The sequence below is a fragment of the Falco punctatus genome (assembly GCF_963210335.1).
Source record: "Falco punctatus genome assembly, chromosome: 6".
Lineage (NCBI taxonomy): Eukaryota > Metazoa > Chordata > Aves > Falconiformes > Falconidae > Falco > Falco punctatus.
This window is the reverse complement of record NC_137585.1, coordinates 58,029,547-58,048,259: the sequence shown is the minus strand read 5'-3', so window position 1 is coordinate 58,048,259 and position 18,713 is coordinate 58,029,547. Positions and strand designations below refer to the sequence as shown.

General features: G+C 38.3%; 1 protein-coding gene across 3 annotated transcripts in view; it reads right to left on the bottom strand.

The window, feature by feature from the left end:
- Positions 1-18,713, bottom strand: part of LGR5 (leucine rich repeat containing G protein-coupled receptor 5) — a 126,415-nt gene that overhangs the window by 11,918 nt on the left and 95,784 nt on the right. For 2 of the 3 annotated variants that reach the window (XM_080393837.1, XM_080393839.1), the window contains 11 exons: positions 16,980-17,195; positions 14,138-14,209; positions 11,468-11,536; positions 8,110-8,181; positions 7,256-7,327; positions 7,079-7,147; positions 6,858-6,929; positions 3,888-3,953; positions 3,605-3,676; positions 2,651-2,722; positions 3-128 (listed from right to left, as the gene is read on the bottom strand). In XM_080393837.1, the coding sequence (XP_080249963.1) occupies positions 3-128; positions 2,651-2,722; positions 3,605-3,676; positions 3,888-3,953; positions 6,858-6,929; positions 7,079-7,147; positions 7,256-7,327; positions 8,110-8,181; positions 11,468-11,536; positions 14,138-14,209; positions 16,980-17,195 (978 nt within the window). The remainder of the gene's footprint in view (positions 1-2; positions 129-2,650; positions 2,723-3,604; positions 3,677-3,887; positions 3,954-6,857; positions 6,930-7,078; positions 7,148-7,255; positions 7,328-8,109; positions 8,182-11,467; positions 11,537-14,137; positions 14,210-16,979; positions 17,196-18,713) is intronic. The other variant, XM_080393838.1, reaches the window with a different exon arrangement.

Genomic DNA, 18,713 nt, shown 5'->3' with positions numbered 1-18,713 from the left:
ACTTGAGTTCTGGAAAATTTTCAGATGATATCAAACTTTGTAGGGCATGATTTCCTGTTAATTTTAAATGAGTTAAACCATGTAGCCCCGTCACAGGAAAGGAGGACAAAAGGTTGGATGACACATCCCTGCATAACAGCAAATAAAAATCAGCTTACAGGTTTTAATTTTTTTTCCTTCAGCACTAGAAGCGTCATGTTGGAAAAACAGGTTAGACTTTTCTAACTCTATCAAAAATGACTGCATTGAACAGAGGCCCCAGTCAGCAGAGTGAAGCTGCAGCACCACTCAGGAGTCTGCACCTATGTGCCTAGCAGAAAGCTAACAGCAATATCGAGCGGTTAGCTAAGTCTGTTGTCAGATTTGGACTCCAAGCATTCGCAGTGCCAGTTTTGAGACTAGCAAGTGAATTTAAAATCTGTTAATTAGATTGTTTGAATTAAAGAGAGCCAGCACCAGAACAGCCTCCCATGGTTTAAGAGATCCAGTGGGATGCTGGATGGCGTGGCTGCCATGAAAACTCCACAGGGAGCAGATCAGGTGTATGGGGAAGATGTGTTACAGGGTAGGGCAGGTCTGGGCTGGAGCAGGTTCAGGTGACAGTTCTAAGCTGAGCTTTGTCTGAGGAGCTGAGGGAAGACAGTGCAGATGGATGCAAATACATAATTTGGTGAAGGTAAAACAGGCGAACGAAAAAAGAGACAGCGGTCAAGGAGATGTGGTAAAGTAATCAGGCAGGAAGTCCAGAGGTATTCTGTTCTCTGTTTCTCACTCTCTTCCATTTATTCTATGAACATTTCAGTCCTCTTCACAATTGTCTACACTGAAATACTTAAGTGTGTATATATATATATATATAAAAAAATAAAAATAAGGTCAACAGTCAGTAAGGAGGAAGAAGGGAGTCTAATGCTGCTGAAATGCTTTTATGCCCAAGGCTGAACAGCAAAGTTCCTGTCTCTTGGACTATCTGCTGAAATCTAAGGGCTAGACATAAGATAAAGTATGTTGATGGACTGGTCTTCTGTCTGTCTGGTTTAGCGTGTGTCCTCTTGCTCCCAACATAATTAACTACCAAAGGTGAAATTCTGGTTCTACCGCAATGGTAAAAATGACCGCTGACTGTGGTTAGGGACTAGCGTTTCAGGGAACACTGTGTTACGGTGCGTGGGTTAAAGAGCTTTTCTCTTTAACCCTCTCTGACTGTTCTGTGCTAGTGACCAAATGTACAACTTATTGCTTACCTCACACAATAGGAAAGTTCTGAGGGTGGCCCCAAAAGGGATGTCATGGACAACACTGTCTTTATGGACATTTTTCAGTGCACCATTCAGAGGGCTTTGCACATGGAAAGAAATGAATATCGCTTTCCAAATTTAGGTTTCCCAGCAGCTACTGGATTATTTGTGAGCGAATGCGCAGCAAGGTATCTGTGACAGCCATACAGCAGGACGACTCCAGAGGCATTTTTTTTCATGTTTTCCCCAAACAACCAATGCCTCAGGGATTCACCTCTGTTCTGGTTTCAGCTGGGATGAATTTAATTTTCTTCTTAGTAGCTGGTGCCATGCTGTGTTTTGGATTTGGTACGAGAACAATGTTGATAACACATGGATGGTTTTGGTTGCTGCTGGGTAACGTTTGTATGAATTCAAGGACTTTTCAGTTACTCAAGGCCTGCTAGCGAGAGGGCTTGAGAGGCACAGGCAACTGGCAGGGGGGACAGCCAGGACCTGACCTGAACTGGCCAAAGGGATATTCCATACCATGGGACATCATGCTGAGTATATAGGCTGGAGGAAAGGAAGGAAATGGGGGGGACATTTGGCGTTATGGCATTTGTCTTCCCAAACAACCATCATCCGTGATGGAGCCCTGCTTGCCTGGGGATGGCTGAACAAGTACTTGCCTGCCAATGGGAAGTAGTGAATTAATTCCTTGCTTTGTTTTGCTTGTGTGTGGGGCTTTTGCTTTACCTATTAAACTGTCTTTATCTCAGCCCAAGAGTTTTCTCACCTTTACTCTTCCAATTCTCTCCCCCATCCCACTGTAGGGGTAATGAGTGAGCAGCTGGGTGGGGCTTAGTCACCAGCCAGGGTTAAACCATGACAACCTTGAAGAGGCATTAAAATGACAGTGGGAAGTAGGAAAAAGTAAGGACTGAGAAGTGTTTGTGAACAAGGCCTGAAAAATTGGCTGCTGATGTTTTGATCGTTAACTACTCTGGCTGAACTGACGAAAGAAGAAAGACTATTTTGTCAAATGAGGAGTGACGAAATAAAGATGCATACTGGAAAATGCTTCTTACTTATTTTTTAATCCAGTTCCTTAGTCCTGAAACACAGCTAACAGGAAATACTCCCCACTGCTACAAGTGACTAAACTACTAACAAATTGAATGAAGAAAGGCAGATGCACTGATACTCTTCATGGACCTCAAATGACTCTGATTACATAGTGTTATATGCAGTTTTGCCATAATACCTACGGGAATTGGTGAAGTACAAGAAAGCAGGCATTTAGATATGGATTCAACAGACCAGAATACAGAAATCCTCAGTTTCTGCTGGGACAGCAAGTTATTAAATTTCTGTATGCTTTTGCAAGAAAAATGTGAAAACTGAAATGTAAAAGATATACAAATACTTACAGTTTGATCAGAGATGGTAAAGAGGAGAAGGCATTGGGGTGAATAATTTTAATTTTGTTCCAAGCTAAATCCCTACAAGAAAAGTGAGTGGAAAATTACATACCCACTGAGTGAATATGGAAGTTTTCATACACTTGATTAGGAGGCCTAAATATAAAAAAGGTATTAATTACATGCAAATATTTGCAATATGCTTCTGCATATCTCATAGTGCAAAATCTTTTTTCCATTTTAAAATTATGTTAGTTAATGGTGTTAGTTATTAAACAGACAAACTTTCTGAAAACATCTTAATGCCTTCTACAGTCTAAGACAGTTATTTTCATTCTGCTTCCAGCTTCCTAAGGCATCAGAAAGAAGGGTGGGGTACATGGACTACTTCTAAGAGGTCCTCATGATGTGACTAAGAAAATCCATTGTCAGTAAACTTAACTTCCTAATCTCAATCTTCACTGACCCCAGAAAAAATCAAAAAGATTGAAAGCAACTCGTAAAAAAAGTATGGATTTGATCCTGTGAAAACTTAAAATCATGAGTAATTTCTTGAAAAATTTACTCTGCTAGCACATCTGTCTGTGTGAAAACTAGAAGCCTGCACATGACTGGACTCTATTTCTTAAGAAACTGTTCTCTGTAAAAAGATTTCATGTTCCCTAAGGCTAATTATTATGTGAACCTGCCAACAGATATCAGCTCTGGCTCAGTATCTTTCTCCACCTCCATCAGAAACATTTAGAAGTAACAGCTTTTATAGCTGTAAGTTTGCATCTTTGAATTAACTGCTGCAGATGCTAAACTTCACGTTTGTTTTCCTTTCACAGTTATAACCTAATGGGTGAAAGATCAAAGTGAGGAAAAACAGGAACAAGGTTGTTTTGGGGTATATAGTGAGCAAACAGTACATAGCACATGTTTTTTGGAACCTGGGTGAATGGCTATTAGGGCTGTACTCACAGAGATCGAAGAGCAGCCAGCTGCCGAAACGTGTCTGCTTTGATTTCACCAATTTCATTGTGATGCAAGTCACTGAAATAGCAATAAGAATCTCCTCAGTTTCAAAAACACCTGGAGGACACTTTGGGGTGTTTTAGATTGTCTGTGATCTACTTCAATATAGTGTTAAGGGTATATATTTGGGACATGTCAAACCAGCCAGCAATAACCAAGCTAATGATGCTCAACCACATTTGTATATAGATGCTTCTTTTTAGGCTTTTTAGGGTAGTTTGATGCTTACATTTTTTGGAGTTTTTTACATGCAGTAAAACAGGGTAAATCTTCCAGCAGGTTATAAGACAGATCCCTGTAATACACAAGAAAAGTAAAAATTATCATCAAAGTAACATTAAAAGAAAAGGATCTTTCATTTTCTACCTTCATGCTCAATTTAAAATAACTTTGTTTTATCCACATTCACAGAAGAATAGAAATGTGCAAACTCATTTATCATCTCTCATATGTCAGATTTTGGTTTCTAACTGAGGAGACGAGAAGAGGAGAAAAGACAAGATGTATTAACTCCATATCCTACTTTTGCAAATCTCTTGCATTGTCTGAAGACTTCCTGCCTAAAGCGTAGGCTTCTGCGGAGTGTTTTACAGTAATGATATTGGCTATCTGCTTATAAGGAGTATTGGATTTACATCACAGACTTCATATTCATCATGTTTAAATTCTGACAAATATCTAAACCATTTAAAATAATCTACAAAATACATATATCTATATTTTTTTCAGAGAAGACCCTGTATTTCTCTGGTAACAATCACAATGGACTGTAATCAACTTTCCATTATACACTTTTAATTAGGTACTATTGCCTCTGATCCTTAGGCTGTTATAACTGAGGGAAATGGTTAAAAAAATATTGGAACTGGCTTTGAAATCAATCACTACATCGGGGAAAAAAAACTTAAAAAGACTTGAGCCAAAACTCAACAAATTACAGAATAACTGAAACATCTGGACTGATTTATAGTATAATATAACTAATCAAAACCAAACCCAGGCAATTTGCAAAAATTGGAAGGGGAAAAAAAAAAAAAACGAACCAAACACCCACCCCCACCACCCAACAGTCTTATCCTATGTTGCTCAGGGAAAACTGAATGGGAAATTTTCTAGTAAAAGAATACAGAAAAAATAACTTATGCCTATAATTAGAATAAATGTCCTGTTCCACAGTTATCCAATATTATCATGTAAAAGAGTAATCTCTTTTCACTCCTGTTTCAAATTCTTTAAAACTGGTTCATCTTCACCTGTTTAATTCCTTGGTAAAAATATATTTTCACTGTTACTGTTCCAACAGGGCCATTTAGACTATTATATATTTGATCTGTGGAAGTGGTGCAAGTAATGGCCGTGTGTGTTTTTAAGGTATACTACTCTGCTTTTAATACGGACAAAGCCTATCATCAATATATGTATATATTTTGTTATAGCAGGAAAGATTATGGCCTCTGTTTTTTACTTTTCACAGGTACTCTGTGGTCCAAATCAGGCATGACAGGAGAATTCAAGTGAGCTGCAGGCTTTAGGGCCAAGGTAGAAAATGTTTGGTATGTCTGGTGGACTGTGGTTATTCTGTCACGCACAGATTTGTGACTTAGGTCTTCTTAAAAGTATGGTATCAGCTTATATTTTGTACATACTGACACTCCCTTGTCACACACAGGAAAAAGAAAACAAACAACAAACCCCAGACCCTTCTCCCCTTGGTTTCTGTTAAGAGCTCCAGGAAATATTTTACTTGTTTAAGGACTTTTTTCCCACTCTGTTAATACATGAGGCTCTTGGCAGCACCAGAGAGCAAGTGGGTTTAGTTCCCCTGCTGAGCTGCATACCCAGCTGTGCTGAGGGCAGCCTCTTGGGGACTGTTGGGACTGCATTCTCACGTACACCTTTACTGCAGGAGCGCAGACACCCAGGAAGCCTCTGTGCATATTCATTCACATTTGGAAGTACTGGTGGCTAGGTAGGATGCACAAATTGTCTTTCAAAGCAGGGTTTGTGCATGCATTTGAGCCAGGAAGCCCCTTCAAGATTGCAGCGTCCAAGAAACTTGTGGAGTTCAGTGCACTGTCATGCTTCATGGCACCAGCAAAACTCACGTGCAAACCGAAATATGGGCTTGTCAGGCTCATTCCAATCTGATGGGAATGGGGAAAGAGCAACTGAGTACATGAAATTGCTGTTAAACTGGCTCCTCAACCTTTTAAATATCAGCTCTAATAATACAGGGTGATACTAAAAAAAAAGTGAATTTCCAATGGACAGTCCTAGTCTACTCTGAACCGTAAAATTTATTAATTACTATAGTATTTATTTGCCTTCTGTTTTGATATTATTTATTGTTTTTTAATAATACAGGACATATTTAAACAAGTCTGTGTGCAGACTTTCTTCTGGCAACACACTTTCAGTCTTTTATCATTCTGGAAAGAATTATATCAAGTCAACTAAAACTTAATTTTTTATGGAAATGTTCATGACATCCACGCTGGTATTCAAATAATGTGTTATAATTAATGCTATTTCAATGTTGGCCAGAGAACTAATACCAAATACATTCCTAGTGATGTAATACATAGAGGAAAGTGCTGTTGGCTCATTCTCAAAGAAGCAGACACAATGATTACTTTCGTTAGTGATTAAGCAAACTCCAAGGAAATTTCCAAGCTAAAACAGTATTGAATATTTAAAACTATTCCCCAACTATGCTAAGGAATAGTCTATTAAAATTTCAGTCAGCTACTTATGTCTGGTTGGAAAAGAAACTACAAGAGGAGCATAAGGACACAAAACTGCACTCCCTACCCAATTGTAATTTCCATTCGCTTCACTGCATTATCTGCCTCAGTAAGGAAAAAAAAACCCAGACTACTGCAGGAGAGACAGAATGAATGAAAATCAGGCAGTTCTGCTGTTTTTTGAAAAAAAAAAAACAATTTTTGAACAAGAACTCTTTTACCCTTTCCTAAAAATATGCAAAGTAATTATCTTTTTCAGCAACATATGGGAAATACTGATAAGTGGGTTGTGAACATTTTGAGTAACACGGCAGCACACTCCCCGAGATGAATTTCTAAGAAGTAACATGATATACAGAAGTAGCAGTAATTGGGTAATTTTGAAATCATAATGATTTCATTTGTCCATTAATCTCGTGCATTAGTGTAAAGTTAAGGATCTTACTGAAACGTACAGCACTTGGAGATTAGGTAACTGGTCACAAGCTGATTTGGGGAGAGAGGTGATCTGTGCTCCTGTGAGTGTCCTGTTTAAAGTATTTATTAAAAGAAAAAAAAAAAAGATAAATTTTTAAAGATTGCAAAACAAGTATATTTTTTTAGGACATTATATATTCCTTAGAATAAGACAGCATCCAAAAAAAAAAAAAAGCAAAAATACTTCTCTAGCACTTACAAACTCTCCAGACTTGTGGTCCCTGTCAGATCAGGAAACTCTGTTATCTGTGAAGCACCGTTTAAAGTCCTAGAATTTAAAAGCACCATTTCAATACAATTGTTGTGAGGGAAGTGTGGGAAAACTCTTAATATTGCAATGTATAAAGACAATTAGATAAAAAAAATAAACACATACAGAGTTCTGAGTTCTGGTAAGTGTTGAAAAGCAGATTTTCCAACAAGCTGGATAGGGTTATCATAAAAATGTCTGCAAAAAGAGGATAAAAAGACATTTTATGAAAAATATTTTAGACAATTCTAAATATATGACATGATTATACAATAAGCAAATGAGTAAACTCTCTATGATGAATCACAGGCTATGCACCTCTGGTTATAGCAGAGGTATACCTCAGGGATTTTCTCACCCACCAATATATATACACCAATCACATTTCACATTTTAAATACGCAAGTAGTAACTGTTCTCTTGATTGTAAAGCCAGAAGCCAGTCAACAAATTATTCCCTCTTCCTCCCAGGTTTGCAAAGACAGAAATCCAAATATGAAGAACTTTGTTATGAACTAAGACAAATTTACGGTTAGCAGGTGAAAAAGTCAGAACAGATTCCCTTGCACTGTTAAAGTCATGCTGCTTTTGCTCATAGATGAGTCACTATTTTTCTTACATTTATTTTACAGTATCTTATTTTGAGGTTTGCCCATTGAATGCATCCTCATGTATGACCATGGGAACTCAGACTGGAATCCATCAAGAGTAATTTTTTGCTAGCTTCTACATCGCCAGTAATGCTAGGAGACTAGAAGAAATAGTTCAAATAAAAGGTCAAAGCCAGAGACCACTCCTCACTTCGCTTAAATAGAGCATGCAAACTGCCATTCTTCCCATGAAGTTGGCAAGACATAAGCCTGTTTGCTTGTATAATGATGTGCTTACAAGCAGAGCTATTTGACAATTAGCCACAAATATGATACTTAGTTTCACATTCTCTAATAAGAAGAGTCATTGAAAAGACTCTTATCACTTACATTGTAATAAGTGATGGATTACCCACAAATGCACGCTCAGGTATTGACTTGATGTTATTGCTATGAAATCCCCTACAAAAGGAAAAACGGTTTACACATTAAGAAAAAGAAAGTGAAGGCATAATCTGTATTCCCAATGCACAGTAATTTTTTTTGTTTGTGATAAAAGTGTCTGTATGTATGTCCTGGTTTACTGGAATAAGGCAGAACTGAAAAAAGCGAAAGAAAAGCAATGAAAAAGCTGGTATTCTCCACTTTTCTAAATGAAGAAAACCATTCAGATGAAGTAAACTGCAAAATGGCATTTTAAAATTCAGCCCTCAGCAGGAAACTGCTTCTTAGCTGTATGTCATGTATCTACAAATCTATGTGAGTATGTATATAGATAGAATGTAAATACACACACATATATGAACTAATAACATTAATACTTCAATATTAATAATTAAATAAAGCAAGCTAGTATCTATATTTCCCCCCGTATTTGTTAAACTATAACTATTTCTTTTGCTGGGATAATAATGGATTGCACAAATTTATCAAGTAAATGATTTTATACATTATATTGTAATATGTTAAGTTTCCCATAGCCACCTTTTTGTTAAAGTGTTTTAAATGTGGACATGAACGAACTATTCAATGTAGTTGTGCTGGCCGGATAGAAGGCCAAATCTCTGTCTCATCATTAATTACTGCACTTTATTTATATGAGTAATTCTCCATTGTGAAAAACAAAAGCAACAACTAAGATTTCAAAAGAACAATGATGATTTGTGTGGGAAACTCCCATTAGTTCAGTCAGGTATGAAAAAGGCTTCCCAGCTTAAATTTATGCACTTAGAAAGCCTTAAATTGTTCACTGATGCAAGCACACTTGGCCATTACTTGAACAGGTCCCACATTATTGGTTTTACTTGTTTAGGCATTGTGCTACTGCTGATGAGCTACAGAGCAAGGCTCTAAATCCCAACTTCTTTTGTATGCAATAAAAACTGCATCACATGCAGACACAGACTCTAAACAATATGAGGATCCCATTTAATCTAGAACCAGTAAACAGACTGGTTTGGTGGCTGTATGGAATGGGTTTCCTTGCATGGCAGAAAAAGCTAAGAAAAAGGCATGACTGCTTCCCAGGGCAGTATCTGGCCCCTCATTGTTGCAGTGCTCTCCCAACTATCCAGTTGCAATAAGGTCTTTTACCATCTCATACCAGCGTACTCTTCATACAGTCCCTCTGCTGCCTTTGCCTCATCTCACCTCATCCAGAGCATGCATGCTCACTCTTCTCTCTGCTTCTTCCTCTCTCTCCACTTCTTCCTTGGCTGCTCTCTCTTCATCGCCTGCCCAACATCTTAACCAGCCACAGCTGCATCTTATCTACACCAGCCAACCCACCGCCCCTGAAGCCAGCCCACAGCTGTATATTATCAATGCTAATTAACCCAGCTTCATTCCTCTACACCTCATCACCATGTTGACTTGAGTTAGTGTGAGGGAGCAGCCCCATCATCACTCTGATGAAGAGCTGACTCCAGTGCATTATGCACAGAGAGCCTGAAGCACTTCTGAGCTGGTCAGAAGAGAGCATGCTCATGGCTGCAGCCTGTGTCCTGGGGCACTCTTCCCAAGTGATACAAACCCATCTGAACCGAAGGCACTTTACAGCCTGCCAGTTCACATACCGAGCCAAAGAGCAGTAAAATCTATCTGCACCCCTGGGTAAAAAGACTTTATTTATTAAGCCCACACTGGGAAAAATGCTTCTACAGGTATCTTCAAAATCTAGTCTGGAAAACATTACATAAGCATTGACTTTGAGTAGCAGCTATACCCACTTACTTTGGAGAGATAACTACTCCTACAGCTGAGACCTTATAGTACAGAGCATCTGGGACAATGGTGTCCCTGTAGCATCAAACAGATATGTCTCTGACTCGCTGGTCACTTGCCAGCAGATGTCCAGCTCTGGCTTGCTGCCATGGATGCTTCCAAGCTGTAGACAAAAAGTCAGTCTGTGTTTTCAGCCCGGGCACAAATTCTGAGAGAGAAATGAGGTCTCATCCAGAAACACCCTTACTATGGTGGTCCTGCAGTGAGATAAATCCCTGTGGGCCTGGGCTCCTGGGCTCCCACTTGGATGGGAACAGCAGGGCGTGCACAACCTCTTGTACTTATGAGGTCAGCCTCCAGAGCCCAAAGCAAGCACTGAAGCACATAGTCTCATGGTCCGTGTTGGATTTGGGATGTCAGGTTGCAATTTCACACTCCAAAGATTTCTTGCACCCAGGAGCTTATCTAAAACAATAACTGATACATAGAGGTGAAGCCCTGTGGGGGCCAGTAAGTAATCTGAAGCACATCAGGCACTTTGCTGGACTGGGCAAGGTGCATTTACTGCAAACCTGCGTTAACCATGTTTGGCTACTGACTCCAGAGGTCAGCAAAAATGCAATCCTTTGAGGCCACTAGATTTCATACCAACTATTTTAGCCAAAAGATGACAAAACTGCAGCTGAGAACGGATGGGCTAGGAAATTCATAGCCCCACTCCCTCCTCCAGAGCCACAGTCTGCCAACACTGCAGGTGCTGAGCTGGAGTCCACACTACCTGGGGATCCCTGCTTTGGAAAAAATCCTAGGTAGCTACTTAAAGCATCTTTAAGATCAGTTTGTGACGTAGCAGGAGTACAACCATGTCCAAATAGTATATTAAAAAAATATTAAAAAAAAAATGCTGATGGAACCAGGAACACGGTAAGTTATTCAAATGGAAATAATTCTGAACATATGCATTGATGTGTACACTGTGTGTATGATGTGTGAATATAATTTCATTCATTTTTTTATAACTGAAACTTAGCTCTTTTCATTGGTCTGTGCATCCAGAAGTGCTGTATTTATAGCATACAAAGGACTATTTATATTGAAAAGAAACTGCTATAGTTTAATAGGGGGGAGGGAGGGAAGGAGGTAAAGACATAAAAACCTGTTGGACTAATAAAGGGTGCCACGCCTTCTTCTTCTTAAGACTAGAAACTGTGACAGTCTGGATTGTTTGCAAAATCCAACTGCTGTGTTTGGGACTTAAATTAACTGTGTTTATTATTTACTGTATTCCAAGGATGAAGTTCCTGGAAAAAAACCCACTGAACAATGCAGTATAAAAGCAAATGTTGTCAGAACTTGAATGCTCTAAACTGAATGTTGAAAATTATCTTTTATGCATGTTGGCATGTTTATTAGTTCTTCCTAGGATATCAGTTTTTAAGGATTACTGATAAAATCACCAGCATTAAAAAAAATAATCACAGACTAGACAAAACATCCTCCTTCCTAATATCAGCTCTGTACTTACAGTTCTTTCAGGTTGGTTAGTGTCCTGATAGCGGTGGGGAACTCGTCCAGACTGTTGTAATTTAAATCTCTGTGTGAAAATAGATCGCATTATTTAGGTTATTCACTGCATAACGGATAACACAGAATTGTTGGAATTTGTAATGAAATATCATCTTCCATGTGTTGAATAAATACATACAGCCCAAAGCCAGGAAATCCTCAAAAGTGTATGGATGTTTTCCAGCAAACTCTATTTAAGGCACATTGTCATTCCTATTTTTTATCAGCATCCTATTTTTAGTTATATCTTAGCTATTCTGCAATAAAGAAAACTTAAGTGGATTCAGATACTACTAAGGGATTTGCTGTTTTGTAAATTGCCCATCCTTTTCATTTCTTTGAAAGTATTAATGGGAAAAAAAAAATCATACAGAATATTCAACAACTTGGTAGGGCAAGCTGCATTTTACATGGCTAATACATCTCACTATAAAGGCTTCATTCGCCTCTGACTCACTGTCTAGCTGTATTAGTCTTTCTTTTTTCCTTTTTGCTGATGAAAAAATCTCTGAAGAGATTTTTCCCAATAGTGAAGTGGTAAAAATAAGAGATACTGGGGTTTGGAAGGTAAAAATGATTGGCAGAAATCTTCCTTGGGCTAAAACAAGTGTGAAAACATACAGTAAGTTCATTAAATTACTGTTAAATGTATTGTTATTTTAAGATTCATCAGTATTCATATGGAGAATGTTTCTAACCACACAAATTGTAAAAACAGTAGTTTAGCTAGGGTAGCGACCTCTGCTTTAAGAACTGCTTGTGCTGCGGGTAATTAGACTTTATTCTGGTAGGCTGAAATGGACTATAACCTGCTTCTGCCCTCAGCATGACATGTACATCCTTTCGCACTCAGGAGACGCTGAAATTAAAATTGAGGTATGCCAGTTTAGTGTGATGCTCTCTGGTGCTGCTTTGTGAAGAATATAGTCTGAAAAACTTGAGCAAAAGCCCTTCTGAACAGTCAAAACACAAATCACAGTTTACAATAGATTGAAATTGAAATAGTATCAGGCTGAAGTAATGCAGGCAGGAAACTGCTGTCTGAACTCAACAAGGCTTTCCTTCCTGCTTGTAAATCTCTCTCTCCTGTTTATTGACAGAAAGAGATTACAGGCATGTACAGTTTGGTTTTGCCCTCCAGTGATATGTGATTTCCAGACCTATGCATTGATGCAAACAAATGATCTTAAAGCTGGCGTCCAACGCTTATACTAAGATCTCTTTGGATTATCTTGAAACTATCTGGAAACTGGTCTATACAGTATGGAATTACTGTGCTTGAGGCAAGTGCTGCATTCTCTTATTGCAGTGAAGTGGCTGCACCTACACTTATCCCCAGCTTCCTGACTGTCCTTTATGTTTTCATCTCTCTCATGCCAGGTGGCTGGGACTGGGTTTGCAATTACTTATTCCATTGTTCTGTTTTTCCCCATTTTTGACCAAGTGCCATGTGAATCTCACTTAAAAAAACAAACCAAAACAATTACATTTTCCTTCTCCCTTTCCCGTCCCCCGTTCCGGAGCTACACTAAGGGACTTCCTCTAAACTCACAGCCGGCTAAAAGTCAAAATTGTAAAATTGTAATTCAGTGGCAAGGGATCAATGTAATCAAAACTAGTGACAAAAAAAAAAAAAAAAAAGCCCCAAACTTCTTGCTTTCTGATCTTAATGAAACATGAAAGTGGGCAGTACATAGTTCTGTGGATGAGTAAAACAAATAGTCACCTTTAGACGGGCATTCTTAATGTTTGAAACTTTGTCTATTTGTTCCTCTCAACAGGCCTTTTAGCCTCTGTCCTGGTTGGGTAAAATATCAGAAATCTCTGAAGATGATGCAGCTGAGTGTGGCAGGTGCCAGGGGGAAGGACATACAAGGTTTTATTGTCCCTGTAGCATTTTTGGGGTCTGTGGGCTACTCTAGCAGACATCTTTATTTGACTAACCCTAGAGAAATAGTTTGCACTAACCATCAGCACTGTGTTCCTGTTTGGTGTTCTGTAGAATTATTTTTTGTTGGAAAATTCAAGAAAATTTGAATGGGTCTGAACAGAACTATGGTGAATACTTGAGGAAATGTCAATCTTTGCCAGTGCTATTCTTTATCAGACCTCTTTAAAGACAAAACCTGAAACATTCCTCTTCCCCCCCCTTGTAAAACACATGCATTATCTGGCTACCTGGTACTTTTGCTTTTTCCAGGGATAAAAAAAACCCCAAACAATCTCATTTTATAACTCTTCTCTGTGATGAGATAGTTTCTTAATGTTAAAGCTCTTCATTGCAACTATTTCCCAATGCAGCTATTAGCTTTATTGATTAAACAAGACAAACAAATCTCTAAACTAGGAAAATATAACTGTTTATGAATAGCCATTTCTTTTTCAGTGCTTAATACAGTTTTCAACTGTCCTTCAAACAATTTATCAATGGACAATGCTTATTAAAAAGGCAAACTAATTTCTAGTAAAAAATGGGATTTGCTACATAGAGTCATTGTAAACCATTACTTAGATCCTGTAGTGATTAGGCAAGCCAAAAGACACATTTGGCTTTTAGGCTATTTTTATTCTGTCAGAATATTAATGAAAACACTCTAAAAAAAAGGAAACAAATAAGAGGTCAACTCACAAAGTCTCTAGGCTGTGGAGCCCATCAAAGCATTTCTTTCCCAGGGAGTAGATTCTATTGTTATGGAGATGTCTGCAGGGGAACATTAAGCACACAGTCAGGAAAGCACACTGCACACAGTGGACTTAAGCAAAACATTTTGATGGTTAAATCAAAAGGAACTTATTTTCAGGCATGCACTGATTATATGCAAGTCATGCTTTTGCAAAAGCATGTTTAGGAGGCACCTCTACCACCCTCCATGCCTTTCTCTTGGTATCTCCCCACCCATGCAGGCTTCCATTTGGTTTCGTAGAAGGAATTTGTTTTAAAACCACCTAGATTGTTTAAAAACGGTATGTCCTGGAGCTCCAGGTTGGGTTTGTATATTGAACACTGGGTAACTGTAGATGTCTTCTCAGTGGTGGTTATTTAACATGTTGTCTTAAAAACTGTGTGTGGGGTGTGAGGTGTATATTTGGAAGATGTATATTCTGAGAGCATTAGAGGGTATGGCACAGAACAGGCACAGGTGAGGAGATGGTTAACATAGCAGACAAGAAATGGGCATTAGGCTTGCAGAATGAAAGAAGACACAAAGCCATAGGACAAAAAAGTCAGCTTCACTGAGATGAGTAAACTAACCAATCTTGTAAGTGCTGTAACTTGACTTCCTTTGAAATGATAAAAATCAACTACTTTCTCAAATGTTTCGCAAATGAAAGTAATTTTCTTATATATTTAAACCAGCCCCCTGCACAAAGGCTCAGAGTACTGCCTATTTCTAAGTCTTTTAAACCAACATGGAAAAAACCTAGTCTGTGAGTTAATGTGAGAAGATACAACTTGGAGCCAGTTCAGGGTTGTTTTTTTTAAAGGATGCCCTTTTTTCCCAGCAGAGTTTTCCTTTTACTTTATTCTTGACACTCTACCCTTATAGTGGAGGGAAACTACAGGAGTAGCACCTTAGAAGAAAAGAAGGGCTGTGAAAGAGGGGCTGCCAGGCACTTTCCTTTCAATGCTTCATTCTGCTCTGAAAATAGCGTTAAAGATCAGAGGGAGGGTCTCTGCATGTTCTGCAGAACCTACAGAAACTGAGTCTACCTGCCCATAGAAGGCAGGGATTCTAACGGCAAAATGCAAATGTTCTGTGGGGTTTTCCTTTCCAAGGAAGAAACTTAATCAACCCTTTTTTTTTTTTTTTTTTTTTTTACTACACTGACTTTTAATTGCTTTAGTTAGCATGAACAGCACACCTCTGAACTCCAATTATGTTTGGATGTCTAATGATAAAGCTTCAAACCTGCTCCAATTTGCCATGCATTTTTGCACTGGATTGAAAATTTGCCAGGCTGTATAAAATAGCAAACAAAAGAACACAGAGCTACACATAAAGATTTTGATGGGCCAAAAATATCAGATGTTGTCGATCATGAGGAATGATTCAATTATTAATCAATATGAAGCCCAGGAGATTAGAAATAAGCAAGCCAGATCTAAAATAAGAAAATTTAACTGAGCAGAAGCAATCAGGGCATGAAAAGAAATTATTTTCTTCTGCATTTCTTAACTGTCCTCTTATCGCTGTATTACTGGCTGGGATCTAGAGAGCAACATTCAAGACAGTGTTTTGTCTTTAGCATGGCTGAGATAAGTCTAGAAGCTCAGTCAAATGACAAATCCATCTACTCTTTAACTTGAATGGGTTTGATACTTCATGTAAACAGAAGACAAAGGTTTTGCCACACAAAGCAGCTGTGACCCCCATTTTTGATGTCCTATATGCTTATAAGAATACATCAAGCACTAGGCAGAGATGGTGATTATAACTGCCAATAAAGAACCCTGGCGTATGTCAGGTTCAATGCTTAGACTGGTGCTAGAATATGCTAAAATACACTGTTTTACAGACTATGGTTTCAGACAGCTTGTAAAGCTTGAATATGTTATTTTCTCTTTAATAATGCTAGCATTTTCCAAAGTTATCCTGAAATAACTTCTCCACCTCAGTTTCTCCAGCCAGTCTAGATTTTTTTCTACTTGGTACATTCCCAGAAGATAAAAAGCTGAAACTGTGTTCCACAGTGTACCTTCCAGATTTTGGTGTGAACTATGCAAGTTTCATTTTGTTGAACTGCTATGCAAACATAAAAACACAAACCTACATATACTTTCTATGAAGGGAAATGCATAATTTTTCTGCTGGACAGCATTCTTTCCAAGTCATCCAGAAAGGCTTCAGTTCATTTCCTGTTTCTAATCTTCCCTCATTCAGCCTTAGAGTCTTACAGGGCACACAATTCATGCCTTCCTGTTTGTTTTGCTGACCAGATAAGGTGATTTTTTAATTCCCTTACATAGCTCTTTATTGGAGACGGAAACTTTTAAGCTGGATCAAAACAAGTGCTAGATCAAAACTAGAAAATGCTAGTTTAACTGTAGGAAGATGTAAAAAATCTGTTTCTCCAAGATGATTTTTTTTAAAACTTTAGTTTGTAGTACATATACAGTCCAGAAAACTTAAAAAAGAACATTTTCTGCAACAAATGAAACGGAACTTTTGGTAAAGGGGTATCACTAAGCCTAGTGCAGATGGAGAAGGAAAAGTGCAGATTCCTAGCCCCAAGGTATCAATTTAATATTAAGACTGTAAGATAAAAGAGACGTTTAATTAACCCATCTATATACCTATTTACCTGTCATTTGCCAGCTGGGGAGGGAACAGGGAAATATTTAATTATTAAAGGTTGTCTCAAGCAACATTTAAACTAAACATTGCATCTTCAAGTAATTTATCACAAAGAGGTCAAAGCCCTGCAAAGAAGCTGAGATTGTGTCTAAAAAAGCAATCAGTAAGACTTACAGAACTACCAAACTAGAGAGGTTTCCAAAAGCATAGTCTGGTATGTAATGAATTTTATTCAGTGCCAATGTCATTGCCTGAAGTGCTGGTAAACTTCTAAAAGCTTGGACGGGAATTTCTGTCAAAGAATTATCATCTAGCCACAGGTGTCTAAGGGAGACCAAGCCATTGAAGCAGTTCGGGGGCACATAGTTGATGTGGTTGGCATCCAGACGTCTAGGAGAAAAAGAAATAGAGAAAATTGACTCTGAGAAAAGAACAGTGGACTTAACACAATGGCCATCAGAAGTTATCACCAAGAATACAACTCCAAAGCATGGACATGGGTTGCCACATTCATTTTTAATTTCCCAGAGATTCTACATTTCCATCTTGCTTGCAGCCTCACCCCTGAGACCTCAAATCATGTTTACAAGTCTCCTTGTCAGCTGTTTCTCCATGGACAGCTCTCCTTTGGAGCCACCAGCTCAGTGAGAGCACACACTGATAATTTTTGAGCAGAGCCTCTCTACAGACCAGGTATGAATTTGATTTCCTTTTCCAATTATTTGAAAGTATGGAATAAAAAAGCGCAAGAAACTCATCCACAGATTCTCTTTCAGAACCTATAAATCACTGAGCTGCAAGATGATTTGTGTTTCTCTACATTAGACACCTATTGTAAAAGCCACAAATAAAACTCACTTCCGAGTCTTTGTTCCCATTTTACTTTTTCTTAAATATTGTTTATTCTAGTGATTCTAATGAGCCCTAGAGTTGACAATTTTTAGTAGGGGAGCAATATGTATTTTTAAATAGAGATTAGTGTTGCTAATGCAATGTATTTATTTTGAAAAAGAAGTTATTAAATACACTTCAGTTGCTGCAGAGCCAACAGAGGGAGCCCAACTGCACATCATACCTCTTCAGAATCTGCAGGTGATATCTTGCTCTCACACTTGTGTGAATAAGGATTAAATCTACTGAATCTTTTGCAGATGTGGTGATAGAAATATTATGTCATATATTCACTGGCTTTTGCTTTTGCTGTTTTGCTTTCCCATTGTGACGCTTTCAAGGAAAGATTTAGAAGTCTATTTAGAAGTAGATTTTGGAAACTTTGTGAAGCATCCAGGTGGTGATCTGTACCCTGATACACTTTTCCTGCTTTTAATGCATTGTACTGACTTGCACCTTGTTCAGAAAACGAAAGCCACGTTCTGAAACTTTTCTTGAAGATGTCTGTACAGAGGAGTAATTAAGTGAACGGTGAAACAGAAATAAATTTAAATAGATGTTTGAAAACACTACAGAACAAACAAACAGCCACACCCAGGGTACAAAGCAGTAATTCTGTACAACCTAAATTTGGTCTGTTTGAGAGAAATGCCATACTCTTTGTGGCGGGTATACTAATCCCTTTATTTAAAGCTGCTTTCTCATTTGCAGTCATGTAAAATGTCAGGTCCATTCTATCTTCTGCTCCATGCTGCTCCTACCTACTGCACAAGAACAAATAATGACTGCTAAGGCTCTGTGCCAGGCTGGCAAATAACTGAGACAAGGTCAGTTGGAACAAATTTATAAAGTTCAGTGTCAAAGCCCTTGTACAATTAAATTTTCAATATAATAACTGACATGGCAGGCAGCAGAGACAGAGCTTCCAAAATAACTCAAGGGTCTGTCAACAAATGGGTGAGGCTGGAAATGTTTAGAAATACTCATGCTGTACCTCCCCCATTCCCCGGGCAACAA